General features: G+C 53.0%; 1 protein-coding gene across 3 annotated transcripts; it reads left to right on the top strand.

The window, feature by feature from the left end:
• The first annotated feature begins 34 nt into the window (after window positions 1-34).
• Window positions 35-15,455, top strand: LOC102376940 (LON peptidase N-terminal domain and RING finger protein 1-like). Of its 3 annotated transcripts, none has more exons than XM_025200999.1 (11): window positions 35-242; window positions 3,636-3,754; window positions 7,359-7,538; window positions 8,012-8,150; window positions 8,351-8,450; window positions 9,515-9,629; window positions 9,954-10,075; window positions 10,749-10,907; window positions 11,535-11,697; window positions 12,138-12,284; window positions 13,086-15,455. In XM_025200999.1, exons 1-11 carry the CDS (start codon window positions 236-238, stop codon window positions 13,281-13,283), a joined length of 1,449 nt encoding a protein of 482 aa, XP_025056784.1. In that variant the 5' UTR covers window positions 35-235; the 3' UTR covers window positions 13,284-15,455. The 3 variants fall into 3 exon arrangements, with proteins under 3 accessions (XP_025056784.1, XP_014374235.2, XP_025056785.1); XM_014518749.2 differs by having other exon boundaries at window positions 37-242; window positions 7,359-7,508; window positions 13,086-15,454; XM_025201000.1 differs by lacking the exon at window positions 35-242 and adding an exon at window positions 5,970-6,069 and having other exon boundaries at window positions 3,556-3,754; window positions 7,359-7,508; window positions 13,086-15,454.
• The last annotated feature ends 653 nt before the right edge of the window (window positions 15,456-16,108 follow it).

Below are 16,108 nucleotides of genomic sequence, written 5' to 3' on the forward strand. Positions count from 1 at the left end.
TTGTTGTTGTTGTGTTGTTCTTTGCCAGGTCGCAGCCTCTGCAGGGAACCGCCAGCTCATCGTTTCCGCTCCCTTGTCAGGGACCTTACTAGGCAGGAATCGGATGACCGCAGCCATCAAGATCGCCTTTGCGCCGCGGAGACGCACTAGCCCCTTCTGCTGCTGCTGCAAAGCCCTCCGCGCAGGAGGTGGATGGGGCCCCAGGCAAGGGAGTCATTAGGGAGGCTTAATTTGGATGAGCTGTAAGTGAATCAGATATTTGTTGCAGGATTTGGGGACCCCCCCTAAAGTGTGGGGCCCTTGGTGGTTGCCCGGTTTGCACCTCGACCTCCCTTCCTGCCATTGCCCGGCACCCCTGGAAGGACATCGGGGCGTTGCGGGGTGCCACAGCGCCCTGGTTGACAAGCACCGTCCTATGCAAAACCCCTGCCTTGCAGTCTCCCTCGTGGCCCGGGTCTGGAGCATCGCTTTTATTAGACATGAATGTTAAGGGTCGATTCCAGGTCAAAGGGAGCCTCTTTAGGAGTCTTGGTGATGGTCCAGGGAAAAAATGCAAGAGGCCACAATTGTTGTGGGTGACAACTTTTATGAGACTGACTGTACAGCTGGTCCTTCTTTTAGGAGCACTTTTCTCCTCACCTCTAGGACAGCTCTAGACGCCAGAAGTTCAGTCTCACGTCCCTTTGCTTTTAATGCGGCTCCAGGTATTTTCTTGGCAAGCCTTACCCACGGCTGAAAGTTATTTACTTCTGTATAAATAGCTTCCTTCCTTTGTGGAGGAGGCAGCTCGTTGCTCTTCTGTTAACATCCAAATAGCTTTGTAAAATGCTAGCACGTCAGGGGAAGAGTTACCGGTGCAAGTTTGCTGTTGTTCTGCTAGTTAAGAGGCGTTTGTGCAGGGAAGTGTAGACAGTATTTGACCCATTCTCCACCTGCCTGCACGGCTGTAGGAAGATGGGAGGGGAACCAACGTTAAATGGGTAGTGAGACAAAGCGAAGGCCTCCAGCTACGCTTCCAACTCGGAGGAAGAGGGTTTTGGAGATGGGAGAAGATGAGAAGTTGTCGGATCTGCTCCCTGCACTTCACAAAGGATGTCGAAGAGCTAGAGGAGGTGCAGAGACAGGCACAAGGATGCCGAGTGGTGTGCAGGGACTTCCACGTGGCGAGAGACCTAAAGAGGCCAGGCTTGTTCAGTTTGGAAGAGAGATGTTTGAGGAAGGCAGATAAAAGGGATTGCAAAATTATTAAATGGTGAAGAGAATGTCAATAGGGGTTTACGACGGACTCTCTCGCATTACGAGAACAGGGGCGGGGGGGGGTCACAACATGAAACGAGTAGGTAGCCAGTTTAAAACACAAGGAAGGGTTGTTGCACAGGGGGTCATTAAAGGGTGGAGCTCACTGCCACGAGGTGCGCTGGAAGCTGAGCGTTTACAAAGGGATTGAACCCATTCTTGGAGGAAAGGGGCATCCGTCGCTATTGAGCACGGGCTCTGAATCCAAACTTCCCAGACCTCTGTCCCTTACAGGAGGTTGCAAGGGACAGAGGAACAGTGGGGGGAAAAAAAACCCTGGTTGTGCCCTGTTTGTTCTCCCTTTCTGCCCCCGTGCGACACAGGAGATGGGGCAAGACGGGTCTATCGCCTGACTTAGTACGTGGGCGTTCTTCTCTTCTGTGTTGTAAGACCAGGACTGTATAATTGTATATACACCCATGGTCACACCTGTTTAGGCCACCTGTGCATCTTGGAAGACTGCAGCCTTGGCAAAGACTCTCCGGTTGTGGGAAGCCACTCCCCGAGAACGTCACAGCAGAGGCTGAATGCACCACCCTTTTTCAGGGCTGTCTCCCATGGGAAGTTTGCCTGCTGGAGCAGGCTCAAGATGTTTTTTGATGTGGGAGGTAACATGTTGCCGGAGGGACTGCAGCTCCTGGTGTTAAGATGCAGCGTGGAAAGTTCATCAGTAGGATTCTGCAAGGTGGTCCCCTGCAGCTGCAGGGGCTGGACTCGGCAACTCTCCTGCCCTATAGTCCTGCGATGGCACTGTCCGTGAGAGCGGCTGGAGCGCTGCGTGTCCAGGGCAAGCCCACAGCAACTGTGCAGCTGCCTTAAGGCCGCGCTTTGTGAACTGGCCCATCAGCTAATGAACACGGTGTCAGTGAGCATCACCACGTGCCCTTACCTTGGAGGGATGATCAAGATAAAAATACAGTTAGGTGTAAAGGGACATAGCAAAAAAAGGGTGTCTAGCTATATCTTGAACTTGGAAAGGAAGTGAGACGAGTGTATCCTATTTTCCGCATAGTCATCACATGTGTATGCGTCTGTACAGGTACAAAATAACTCTCTAGATTTTGTCACCAGGGCTGCTGGCAAACACCAGAACCCAGTTTACTTGCAGTTTATAAGGCCCAAGGGAGAGATGCAACATAGTCTTGTCCCCCCAATCTTTCCTGTCTGGCTTTTTGAGCACAGCCCCTGGCTCAGGCCAAAAGCAGAAGTGAGTTTTGGGTGTCTGCACCTATGTCCCCTACCAGACAGACCCTGCACAGCTTGGTTTGAGGCTGCTCAAGGAAAGCAGTCGTGCAAGCTTTGTTCGACTTGGCTCAAGCAGTTGTGCAAGCAGCTGCAGCTATTATGATGTTGTAATAGCGCCTAGAAGCTCTGGTCAAGGAACAGAGTGCTATTGTGTCAGGCAGGGCACAGATGAATAAAAGAAAGGCTGCACATTCATTTTTAGGCCTGTAAGAAGACACAGCAGGTGGCTAAGCAGACCAAAGCGGGTTTGGGCAGGGTGACAGGAATAGGTCAGTCCCATTGTCCACATTGGCCTCAGCTGGCTGCCAGCCTGGACTACAGATCATGGGCAGAGTTGCATCAATAGCCAGGTCTGGGACTGCAACAGAGGCTGCAAGCCAGGACCCAGGCGCAGGGGCAGAGGGGAGCATGTCCCCCGCCAACGCAGACCTGCTGCACGCCCAGTGCGCTGCTGAAGACAACAGGGTGCACTTCTCTGAGCCGCTTCGCAGGCTACTCCACTCTGCACTCGAGTTAACATCAGGCTTAGAAACCATTTCTAGTGCATTGCCCAATTTCAGCCCCAGGCTTTTCTGCTTGGGCTGCAGAGCGCCTCTTAGTTCCCCTTTCTTAGCAATCTGTCAGGGAGATGTTTAACACGTGCATTTACAGCGTAGCATCTTACCTCCCTGCTGCCTAGAATTTGAACCTTCAAGTGAACTTTAAAGGCCGCATGCATGGCTATGCTCATTCAGACAGAAACTGTCTGCTCTTCTGCATTTAGCGACAAATCGAGTTTAAAGCTGTTCAAAAGCCAGCTGCAAAATAGTGCAACTTCTGGGGCTTTTGCATGGCATACGGATTGAAAGCAGTTGCATTTGCAGTCCTGTGTTATCCTGCTGGGGCGCAGCAGGAAAAGCGACCTTTTCCCATGAATGTGATATGCAAACCTCCCATTCAGTGCCAGATCATTGCCAGGTACTCATGACACACACACATCCCTGCCAGACTTGCGCAGGGTAGTACCGTTAACTTTGCACATGTGTAATGCAAGGCTGGATGGGGGAATTCACTACAGACCTCATAATAACAGGACCGTGGGTATCTCCCTACAGCTCCAGACGATGTGTCCTTGCAGCTAGGACAGCTAGAGGCATCTGTGGCTCTGCAGCAGTGTCCAGAAGCCCTGGAAGATTTGGAGGTGATCTGCAGGAGCAAGCCGCAGGAGTGTGGGGTGAGTTAGCTGGGGGCAAGTGGGTTATTCAGGGGCGTGAGTGTGAACTGAGTGTGAACTGTGGGGCTGCTAAGGTGGGGAAGGGGACAGTGTCATTCATGGGAGCATCAGAGCTCCAACAAGGGGTCAGGGACACCGTCCCGTCCTGCTTCTCCTTTTGGGCCGTGCTTGGCATCTCGGTGTCTTGCACGGAGCATCTGGATGCCATAAATCTTCCTCCCCAGCCCTCATGGAGATGCCTGGGGTTGTCCATGGGAGACGAGTACGTGCAAGATTGTTCCTTTAAATACTTAGGAGTGCAGGTTGAGCTGTTAGTAATATGAAGCACTCGAGGACTGAACTGGAGCAGATTCTTGGCAAACCCTGGGATTCAGGTCCAAGAACCTGAAACCTTCTCAGACTTCCACGTGGCAGTTTTAGACGCTCTTCTCCCCCCGCCCCAACCTCCAGGATGCTTTGTCTTTTGGGCACTATTTGCAGACTTTATGAAGAGTGCAACCATGCATGAGCTCCAGGGCTTGATCTGACACCTATTAAGGTGATCTTTTCACTGAGGACAAGGAGGGGTGGGATCCAGCACTTCACCACGGTGCCAGTTTATATTGTGTGTTGCAATGTGAGAGAGAGTCTGGCCACGAGTGGTACAGCTTGTCAGGCCAAGATGTGACCAACCAAGATGAATTATTTAGTACGTGATGACAAGTGCTAATAGCGTGGAGCCCTTCCTGGCCTTGGGGAGGTCCTTCTTCAGGGTCAGATGGTACTTGCCAAGGGGTATTTGGCAGGGAGTTCATCCCTTTGAATGCAGGCACTGTTGCAAAGACTGGTGTCTCTTTTTGCCTGCAGTCAACCAAAGGCATTTATTTCCTCTGTGATGGGATCTCCTGAGCTTGTGCTGGAAGCAGATGGCTCTCCTCTTACTCATGCCTAAAGGCCAGGTACAACAGGGCAGGTGCTGGGCGAGCTCTCTCAGCATGCAAGGAGCTGCAGGCATGGCTGCCTCTCCTCCCCGGCACCTGGCCAGGAACGTCACGGAAGGAGACTTAGTGCAGGTTTGTGGGGCCAGCTTCTGCGTATGATGCAGGCTCCTCTGCACCTGGAGCCAAGCTGAAAGAGTTTCTTCTTGGATCTTTTTCAGCACCTGGCCTGTGATGGGGGTGAGGGGCAGCATTGCACTTGGGCTAAAATCTAAAGGCCAAACATGACTGTTTCCCCCTGCCTCTTCTCAGCAACCAGGGAGGTCTGTCGCTGTCTGTGCCCAAGCCAGGTGCAAGTTTGAGCAGCCCTGAGGCTGCTCTAATTTATGCTGGGCCTGGGGCACAAAGGCAGCTTTCCCCTTCCCGCAGTCCCTTCAATCCTGCACCGAGCATCACTTGGCTTTAGGAGAAGCAGTACAGAATTACACGGCCGGACGGCAGGGCTTTTCAGTTACACCAGTCTGGAGCTGCTGGGACTGAACGAGATTTTGACTGTCTTACCTGAACCCAGCTGGGCTCTGCTCAGATCCCAATCTTGGCAGCGCACGAGAATTGCTCTCTTTTTCCCTCCCTTGGCACCCGCTTTGGAAGGCGTGCCTGGCCACCTTCAGCTGCAGCCCTGCCTGATGTCTGGCAAAGGCAGAGGATGCCGGAGGCGGCAGGCGGTTTGGATCCAGAGACCAAAGAGGAGCATTTGTTTACCGTGCAGCTGCTCTAACCTTTGCACCCTTTCCAACCGCCCCGACGTAGCCGGTTGCTGGGCTGGGATCAGGGTTCATTTGTCATCCCAAACTCACGTACACTCTGCGTTTCTCTGCCCATTCACTGAATGCATCGTGTCCAGAAGCACAGTAACCAGATTCATCAATGAAGCGTTAAGTTGCAGATACAGAATGTCAACACCCCATTACGCTAATCAGTCCATCTGTCAATTCTCATTAAGCTCAGCCTGCCTAGATCACCCTACTGGTTTAAAAAAAAAAAAAAAATAAAATAATAAAGCCCTCCAGGAGCTGTCTGGCATCCTGTCAAAGACGATCTTTATTCAAGCAAACTCATTGCTTAGATGTAACCGAGTTAGTAAAGGCAGGGCGGTGCTGGCTGGACTGGTGGGCAGAATAGCTGGGCAGAGGGGGAAGGAGACAACTGGCTGTGGGTGAAGGGCTCCTTTGGGAAGCAGCCTTTTAGCAGGAGGAGTAGAGACTTTGGATGATCTTTGCTGCTTTTTCATTTGTCAGTGCCGGTGTCCGAAGGGTTGGACGTTGACTCTGACAGCACTTCTGACCAAGGCTTCGGCAGCACGTGGGTTAGGAGAGTAGTTATCAGCTGGCAGCACTGGTAGGTTGTTATCCTATACAGGACCAGCCACTTACCACTATGCCCATTCAGTCCGCGTGGTAAAAGAGCATCTAAACACCCCATACTGCTCGACAGAAGCACAGACTAGGTGACCTCTTGCCTTTTCTGTCTCTAGGGCTGTGGCCTAATTCATCCAACCTGGAAAATGCCCCACGAGGCAGGTGACCAGCGCTTATGCTGGAAAGGCAGTTTTTGGCATTTTAGCAGACGTGCCTGTCCCCACCACTGGCAGAGGTAGTCTTAACTCAGTTCAGTGAAATGAATGCGTGTGCCCTTGGAGAGACCTTCCCAAAGCTGTTTTCAGGCACAGGCAGCTCTCGGTGATGTGTATAGATGTCCTGGCTCAACTCGTGGTGGTCATTGGAGGCCGGGGCGCTGACAAAGGTCACGTTGCATGTTCTGGCCATGCCGCAGGGACGTATATTTCTTGTGTCTCCAGGAAAGCACCTTTCCATGCCAGGAGGACACAACTTCCAGGGTCACAGACCATGCCCATGGCTGGCCAAGACCAGCGGGTGACTAACGCTAGTGGGCCGGTAGCACAGCTCACTTCTGGACTTCACCGGGTGCTTTGTAGATCCACAGTGCTTTTTTTCTGGAAGGGGAAGGTGCTCCTGAACAAGGCAGAAGCCCTGCTCGAGGTCCAGCATTGCCTTACCCTGAACCCCAGCTTGCACATGGCGTGGAGTGAGCTGGATCATGTCCCTGGGCATCCATAGAGACCTGATGTCTAAGCAGGCAGGTTTCCTTAGTGGTAGGACTCCAGCATGAGCATTTAAATGCCTTGGACTTAGCACAACAAACCCATGAGATGCTCTGCTCCTCTCCTCTCCTCTCCTCTCCACTGCTGTATCATCATGTCGTGTGTCATTTCTGTTGGCAGAGGACAGAAGTCCCCATGCACCAAGACATGATTCATTATCCCCTTCTGGTCTCAGTGCCCTGCAAGGGCCTTTGTGCAATGGTGAGTGAAACAGGGAGGGCAGAGCAGCAGGAAACCATAATTGTGCCCGGCGGCAGAATGAAGCTTGCAGGGAGCAAAACTGGCATGGAGCTTCTTTTCCTTGCCCTTATGGCCATTCACTCTGGCTGGATCTTGGCTTTATTTGGCTTTTAAAATAGGTAAGGTTTGGATGGATGAGGACATGGCCTCTCCCAGAGGCGAGGTGGCGTTCTGGGCTTGCCGGCTCTGCCTCACCTGAGCTGAAAGTCAAATCCACCCCCTTACAGTTTTCCTGTTGTAGACGCCCAATGCCCTCTGCTTGCAGATCGCCACAAAGGAGGATCCCCCTGCTCCGGCGGCTATCTTGGCATCACCAGAGGAGGATACCCAAGGCTTGAAAGTCTCCAGCTCAGGGAAGGAAGTGCCTGGCTCTTTGTTCAGGTTGTCTCGTGGTGGAGAAGACGTAAAGCACGGGGTGAGTGGCGGAGCAGAGCAAGACCTGGAGGTGCGTGTGTTGGCGAGGACAGAAGCGTGTGGTCACAAGCTCCCCCTGTGTCACCCACCTGGGGGTTGGGAAGAGAAGGGAAGGGAGACTGCTGTCAGCAGAGGTCACAGATAGCAAGGGAACTGAGCTGAAAAATAACAAAATGGCCTATAAAAAGCATTTTGGGAGCGGAGAGATTCCTCATTGTGCAAACTCCTCTTTCCCCTTGGTGCTCGGCACCGCTTCAGACGCCCTTTGGTTTGGAGGTGCAAGACGATGGCAGATTATAGGGTCAAAGCCACCCAGATCATGGTTGGAAATGGGAGTGCAAGGTCCCCATGCTTTAACCGCAGCACCAGCTATCCTCCTGGGGAATAGCAGATGCACGGTTTGGGTAATACTTTGTCCCGTGTTGCAAGTCTTGGGGGATTCCCAACATGCCTCGGAGAGGTTGTTGGTTGGCTGCGAAATGAGGTTCAACCCTTCTGCTGTAGGAAGTGGAGCAAGAGGCAGAGGGTGAGAAGAGGGAACACGGGCAGGTGGAGCCTCTGCTTCCCCACCTGGCTGCCTGGGGGCTGGGGGCAATGCCCGACATGAAGCCTTCATCATCGAGGCAGGAGCAGTGCCCAGTAGGTAAGTGGTAGGATTAGCACCCCTGTCCCAGCCCGGAGACCAACACAGCTTTGCAAGAACTGGGGTGGAAGCCCATGGTCCGTGCTGTGCTGGGAACCAGATGGGGTGATCATCGCGGTCCCCGCCGGCCACAAACCCCATGAAAGCCCCAGCATGCGTCTTTGAGTGCATTACTCTTCTCTCTGCTCTTTGACCGCTAGAAGCCATGGAGGAAGCATCTGCAAAATCCAGCCGCCCTCGTCAGCCAGCTCTTGGGGACCTGCTGAGCCTGTCTGACCTGGAGTGCTCCCTCTGCCTACGGTCAGCTCCTGGTTGCTGTCATCACAGGGGCTCTTGGGAGGATGGATCAAACCCACTGGGGACGAACTTGGCTTGTCCCGATCTTTCATTCACATCTGGGGGTTTTGGGTGGTGCTGGTGGAAAAAAGCCCCTTTCGCTCCACAGCGGTGACCTGGGCAGGTGCAGAGGATGTCCTGCCCGGCCAGGCACAAGGGGCAGGGCCCTCCTGAGGCCATGGTGAGACTGACCCTTCACGACTGTGGCAGGGCCTGCACCGGGAGCCAGTTTCCCAGGGCTTATACAACCTCCGCTAGAGCCCAGGTGGCCGACTGGGGGATTTATACTTCTCATTAAGTCCTCGGCCAACATAGCAGTTCAGACAGGATTTGTCACTAAATGCAGAAGAGCAGACAGTTTGACTTTAAAGCTGTTCAAAAGCCAGTTGCAAAGTAGTGCAATAATTAGCAATACCAGTAAACAAAGCCCGGCCAAGTTGACCTCAGCTAAGGAGAGCCGCCGGGCAAAATGTCACTCGGACTGAGGAAACGTGGCCTATAATAAGATCTGGTGCTAGACAGCCTTTAAATGGGGCCTTCCAGTGACCGGGGAAGGTCCCTTCATTTCCTTAAAGCAATAGTGCTCAACCTTTTTAGGGTCAAGGCACCCCTTGTTAGGCTCAAAGCACCCCCTTGACAATGCCAGCTCTTAGTTTTCACTCCATTTCTATCTGCTGAAAGATAATAGAGCAATTTCATTTATTGCAAAGAGCTCAGCAAGGCCACGGCAGGGCAGAATGCTTTTAACACCATGGATTCCTATTTGAAATCTCTGCGTTTGTCCTATGAATCCTGAGTGCACTCCAGTGACTTCTGCGCGCATGCATCTTGTGAATCCCATGTTGCATGCCGCCCCATGATAGCCCTGAAGGGATCTCACGGCACCCTGGCTGCAAATCGCTGCCTTAAAAAACAGCTGCACAGAGAGACGAGGAAGTGTCTGACCCCTAAATGGAACAGACCCTAACCCTAACCCTAACCATAGACCTCTCCCGGTCTGATTCCTTCTTGTGCCGGTCATTCTGCAGGCTGTTCTTGGAGCCAGTGACCACGCCGTGCGGCCACACCTTCTGCAAGGAGTGCTTGGAGCGGTGTCTGGACCACAGGCCCAGCTGCCCACTCTGCAAGCAGAGCCTGAGCGAGGTAAGAGCAAGCCTCGGGCACTTCCAGGGGCAGGTGCAGAAGGCGGGTGCTCTCGGGGATGCAACACTGGACCCCTGGACTGGCAAATCCCATTTGCTATCACCTCCTGGGAGCCCTCGGAGATTATAACACCTGAGTATACTGCAGCCCCCACTGCTCAGCAAGGAGAGGCCTTATGTCTGCAGGGAAGGAGGTTTCTGGGTTGGTACCTGTCGATCTGACATGGCCCCAAGAGCAACCGGGCATATTCCCAGCACCTGGAGGACCCTTGGCTTTCCCCTCGTATTCCTCTCTTGCTCCATTTCTGTGTTTCATTCCTCCCAGTACCTGAAGGTTGGGAAGTACAACCCGACCGTGCTGCTGGAGGAGATCATATCGACCACTTTCCCCTCGCAGCTGGCAGAGAGGAAGCGGATGCACCAAGCCGAGATGGCCGAGCTCTCCAAGTAAGCAGAGAACATCTTCCAGTTGTGCGCGAGTGTGCACGTGTGTATGTACAGCCGGGAGGACAGGGTGTTGCAGTCTCTTCAAAGGGGCAGAGAGAATCGCTGAAAACCATGGGTCTGCCCCGCCGGACCCTCCCTAGCACATCAGCAGGGGCTGCTTCCCCGGACCTGTGATAATCTGAAGGGATCATTTAATATACTGCTGGGCCAGTATCATTTCTTTGGCCTGTTAACACATTAGTAGCATTGGGTATTTAACCGGTCAAATGAAGTTCGGTCAATTGACAGGCCAGAAATTTCCAATAGGTCCAAATAATACACAGAAAAAATAATTTTCCATTAAGAAATGTGTCAAAGAACCATAAAAAAATCATCTCGCTCAACAAAAATGCAAAAAAAGATATTTTTTTCGTACAATTGCTAGTGTCTTTGACCAGTCAAAAAATCTGCAGTCAGTTGACCGGTCAGTTGAGAGTATTGACCAGCTTGCCAACCCTAGACATTACGGAGATGGTTTGGGAGCCTGGCAAGGACTCAAGCTGACTCCGAGAGCCAGATGCGGGGAGACTCTGTCCCCTTTTTCCCTAAGCTTCATGCCCCCATGGAGGGCGATAGCCACTGAGTCTTTCAAGCGGTTCCTGATGACTCCTGTCCCTTTATGTGTCCTCCGCAGCCTGACCAAGAACGTCCCCATCTTTGTGTGCACAATGGCCTTCCCGGGCATCCTGTGCCCCCTGCATATCTTCGAGCCCCGCTACCGCCTCATGATCCGGAGATGCCAGGAGACTGGCACGAAGATGTTTGGCATGTGCATACATGAGCCTGGGAAGAGGTGGGCCACGGGGCTGGAGGATGGTGACCGCTGTGTTTGTCTCTGTGTGTCTTGTCCTCCTGCTGCCCTTCACCCTTGCAGACCAACTATCCCCTCTTTTGCTCTGGGCTGATCCCAGTGGCTTTGTCTTCTGTGTCCGTCTGCTACGTGGTGGTGCCTCTGAAGGGCCACTAGCAATGGTAGAAGCCATGTAGCTCGGTGCTTATGGTGCTAACATAGAAATCACAGACAATGAGGGTTGGGAGGGACATCAGGAGGTTACATCTAGTCCAACCCCCTGCTCCAAGCAGGATCAACCCCAACTACATCATCCCAGCCAAGGCTTTGTCTACCTGGGTCTTAAAAACCTCCAAGGATGGAGAGTCTACCACCTCTCTGGGTGCTTCACCACCTTCCTAGGGAGAAAGTTTTTCCTAATATCCAACCTAAATACATGGTGTGCATGCAGTTGTGGGGAGGGAGCTTATATCCCACTTGCATTCAGATGCATCTGGCATTACAGACCTCTGCCCTTGGGTCTTCCACCCAGCTGATTCCCCAGACCTTTGTCCACGGGGAAAGGAAAGCAACTTTCATGTTGTCCTAGCACCTAAGCTCATTCCTTTCTATGCTTTCCTTCTGCCCCAGGTTCGCCGACTATGGCTGCATGCTAGAGATCCAGCGGGTTGAATTTTTGGCTGACGGGCGATCCCTCGTGAGCACCGTGGGGCAGCGGCGCTTCCGGGTGCTGAGACGTGGACACCGGGATGGCTACAACACTGCCGATATCGAGTACCTGGAGGATGAGAAGGTGGGAGCCGCGCGTTGAGGGCTGCCATTGAGCTGCATGCAAGGGGCAATAGTCACCACTCAGAGCAGGGACTTCCATGCTTGGTGGGCATGTTTCTAGGGGGTCAGTATATTCATTCCCTCCATCCATCCACCTCCTGAGTGCCCATCGCTGCTAGATCAGCTCTTCTTTCCTGTTTGCAAGAGGCTGGTGTTTCCAGGGGTGGGCTGCCTCCTCGTGCCGTGTGATCAAATGACTACAGCCCATCTCCATCACGGAGGCAGCTCACATTAGCTCACAGCTCAGCTCCTCACTGCATTGCAGGCTGAGCTAGTCTGAGTGCGGTGGGACCTTTCACGGAGTCACTGAATGGGATGCCTGGGGTTCAGAGGGTGGAAGTAGCTACCTGCCTCTTATCGTGACCCCTGCTCCCATGTGCCATCTTCCTCCCATCCCTTCAGGTGGAAGGGGAAGAGCTGGTGGAGCTGCAGCATCTGCAGGAAGCCACTTACCAGCTGGCGCAGAGGTTTTGCGAGCAGGCGGATGCTGCCTTCAGGCAGACTGTGATGCAGCGTGGAGCCCTGCCCGAGAAGGAAGAGGATGCCCAGGTAACCAGGGTGGCTCTCGAGGGGTACAGGAGGGAATGCCCCTTAGCACAGGAGCAAAGGTCATGAAGGACCACTCAGATCATCCAGCCTGAGCTTATGTATTTCATCCAGAGAGTCCCAGTAGGAGCCCAGTGGCCTGTGGTTGAAGACGGCATAAATCTAGGGAGACCTCTAGTAGTGCTTTAAAGGCTCCAGGTGATGGTGAATTTAACCCTTCCTTTAGAAACTGCTCCTGGGGTTTAACTACCCTGGGTGTTAATGAACCGTGCAACTTATTTTGAAGGTTGCTGGCTTCTGCTTGCAGCCATTGGTCCCCTCTGTGGCTCTGTCTCCTTGCTAAGGTAGTCAGATCCCCAACTTCTGGCTGAGTCAGTGAGACTCTTTGAGGATCCTAACTCAGCAGCCTCTTTGATACACAGATGCTCTTTCCAGAGGCAGGAGGAAGCATCACGGGGCTTGTGCCATGCGCCAGGAACACGGCCCTTGGGCAGGTTATTTTGAGTAAGAAAATGCCCCCTCGACGTGGTCACTTCCCTGGCAATAAGTGCACCCCAGGGTTGTTGTGCAAAGTGGCTGGGACCTGAATTCCTCTGCCCAGCATTCGTGATCCTTAATGAGGAAACTAAGGCATCAAATGAGCACCCTGGCTAGAGGTGGCATTGCCGATGTGATTCTGCCCAGCACTTCTGCATGCTCCTTGCAAGGCCTCTCAACCAGGTCACAGGCACTGTTGCCTGGACTCTTGCTCAAACCACTGTTGTACCATAGTTTTCCCTCCCTCTTTCTCTTCCCCCACCCCAGGCCTCTGCAGATGGACCAGCTTGGTGTTGGTGGCTTATTTCCATCTTGCCCTTTGACCCATCCTACCAACTCAGGCTCTTCTCCACCACCTCCTTGAAGTCCCGTCTCTCGCAGCTGAAGCACATCCTCACTGCCCTCCTGGAAAGCCGTGATTTTGGTCGCCGACACTCAGACCTCAACCCAGGAGGAGGAGTATAGACCACAAGGCACTGCCTGGGACTTTTCCAGCTCACCCCTTTCATTTCTGCATTTCTTCTCCGGGGCTTTATTCTTTGATTGTATCATGAGCTCAGCAATGAGCTGTGCAGGGGTCTCTCCAGCCATCCCAAGCTGGAAGGCATGTGCAATGGTTGCTAGAGTCTTGCATCTACGAGTGATGCTATAGGGAGCCTTCATCAGCTGCTTAGGTGAGTTAGGAAGGCATAGGTAGAGCCTGATGGTGGGGAAATGGACTCGCACCTAGGTGTTGAAAAGCACATGCCAAAAGCTGCTTTGGCACCCTGGAGAAATCAGTCTGGAGGGCAAGACCAACATGCATGTCGTGGATTTGGGCTTCTCCTTTATAAGCACATGGGTAGCTTTATAAGGACATGGAGGGGATGGAAAGGGCTTGGGGGCGATCATACTGATTTCTCTGGGTCCCTAGAAGGAGAACCACCAGCCATTGGTTTAACCTGATAGTCTTTAAAGCTTAAAAGAGAAGGGAACTTAATTGAATTAACTTATGTTGGGTTCAAGATCCTCTAATGTAGTCTTCTGGGCAAACAGTGCCGAGAAGTCGGTATTTTAAAACAGCCGGTTCAGAAACTTCTCTCTTTGCAGCTTCACTCACTTCTCCACTTCTGTTGGGATTTTGAACTGGCTGGAAGCTTCTGCTCCCATGTCTTTGCCATGTCTGTGACATGATGCTGCAGAGATAGTAGGCCTTAGCAGTCTGGAGTCTGGCCATGCAGGCTTGTTGCATGAAAGATGCTATGAAACAATACAGGTGGGAGGCTTTGCTAGGACTAGCCATGTGGGATTTGGAGTCTGGAGCCAATCCCTAAAGTTTAGGTACAGAGGCATCAAACTCTCAGAGGGTTTTGGCCTGAAAATTGATGATGTAGGATTTCTGCTCCAAAATAGTGAAAAATCTCATGAGATTACCACCTCTCATAAGCTTTTTCTGCCACCTGGTGCTGCAATCAGCTGCCATTTGCACTAAAGTCCAACTTTTTGAAGCTGGGATTGAAACCCATTGGGTTGGGCTCAGGTCACGAGCTTGGAAGATAAAAGTGCCTGGAAATCAGAGGGGGTTGGAGGATCTGGAGCTGGACCTGTGATCCTAATGTGCAACCTTCTCCTGTGTTGGGCATCCTCTTGTTTTTTAATTCAGCGGGGAACGCAGAAGGCATGAAGCCTGCTGTGTCCTTTGTAGTGTAGGTTTGGTGGAGTTGGTGGCGTTGCCTCCCAACTCGGATCCTCGTTCAGTGGGTTTGGGTTTAATTTGAGCTCTTATTCAAGTCCCGTGCAACCAGACCAGGCTCCCCCACAAAGTGCCTTGCTCGGGTGATAATCTCAGGTGGGAGTGGAGGCGCACGGCTCCTCTGAAGCTAACGATGGAGCAGGAGAAGGATGCGTCTCAGCTCTGCTTCCCTTTACCCTCTGACATGTCTTTGAGAGTCCTTCCCCCCTCTTGCTTTGCTCCTAGGCCCTGTGTGATCCCCACAGGAGGTCTTGCCTGCCAGGAGGGTTTGGAGTGAGGGGTTGTGCCTGTCCATCCTAGGCAGGAAACCCTGGGGTGTGGATGGGACTCGGACATCCCAAGTGTCTCGGTGCAGAGAGGCCTCTCCGTGCATTATTGGAAGTGCTTGGCTGCTCCAGGGAAAGGGAATCAGCAGGGAGCAGATGGCACAATGCACAGGTTTCTCTTCATTGAATTTTGGGAAGTGCCTTTATTTGCCCGGTGGGGAGTGTGAGCTGCTCACCAAACTAATCCAAAGCCCCATGAGGACTGGGGTTGTTTGGCACCAGGTGCCTTCCCTGGGTTTGCCAGGCAAGGGCATTTGCCCTGCTGTACTTTGTTCCCCTTTCCCCCAGGGCACTTGTGGTCCTGTCTCTCCCAGGCCACGAGCCTGAGCTGTGGTGGTGGTGGGGGGGGGTTCTCCAGAAGCAGCTGCAGTGACCTGGGGGAGACCCGTGGACGTTGGCCACCCGAGCTGCTCTGCTCTGCTTCTGGTGGAGGTTGACCCGCGCTTACAGGGCAGCCCTTGGGGTTTTTACTGCTTATCTTCTCTGGAGTCAAACTTTCCCTCGTATCGATGAAATAAAAAGCTGTGTGTGTGTATGTGTGGCGCACTTTGAACCTGCAGTGGGCTTGGCTTGGTTCCTGTGGCATAGTGGAAGCAAGCCTGAGTCTATGGGACCCTTTGCAGACGCATGGGAGGTCCTGGGGGGGTCTTTGGACGAGCCCTTGGTCCTCCTGGTCTCCCTACAGTGCTGCCCTGTCCCCGCTAGAGGTCACTCGGGGGCTGAGCATGGTGGGAAGAAGCCACGCAGACAGAAGAGTACCGATGCCAGGATGTGCTGTATTGCATGCCTGCTTTCCTCCTTATCCCCACGTGCATCACATCTCTGTGACCCCAGCCCCAGTGCAAGTCACAGCAAGAGCAGAGGGTGTCGGGACAGCCCAAGGACTCACCCCTTTGTGTGCTTGTCCCCAGACAGGTCTGCACAGTCATATCTACAAGGTGCATACATGTGTGTAGATATGGATTTGCACCTCGCGCTTGCACCATGGAGGTTTATAAGTCATGCAGGTTACATGCCTGTTATGTGCCGGCTCAGCTTCTTACACGAGCTGAAGGAGCCTCTTTCTATCCCTGAGGGGTGGGTAGCAGTCATGGTGGAGAAGGCGATGGGCAGCAAGGGACTGCACACCGGGATGTCTGTACTGCAGCCAAAGGCATGACTGGCTTGTGTAGCATAACCCAGCTGGCTTGAGGCTAATTAACCTGGTCCCCGTAATGCTGCAGCAATCGCTT

The sequence above is a fragment of the Alligator sinensis genome, unplaced genomic scaffold (assembly GCF_000455745.1).
Source record: "Alligator sinensis unplaced genomic scaffold, ASM45574v1 scaffold550_1, whole genome shotgun sequence".
Lineage (NCBI taxonomy): Eukaryota > Metazoa > Chordata > Crocodylia > Alligatoridae > Alligator > Alligator sinensis.

Coding starts and splice junctions, on each gene's coding strand:
- LOC102376940 (XM_025200999.1), top strand. Junction 8,451..9,514: donor GAGTGCTCCCTCTGCCTACG/GTCAGCTCCTGG, acceptor GTCATTCTGCAG/GCTGTTCTTGGAGCCAGTGA. Junction 10,076..10,748: donor GAGATGGCCGAGCTCTCCAA/GTAAGCAGAGAA, acceptor TGTCCTCCGCAG/CCTGACCAAGAACGTCCCCA.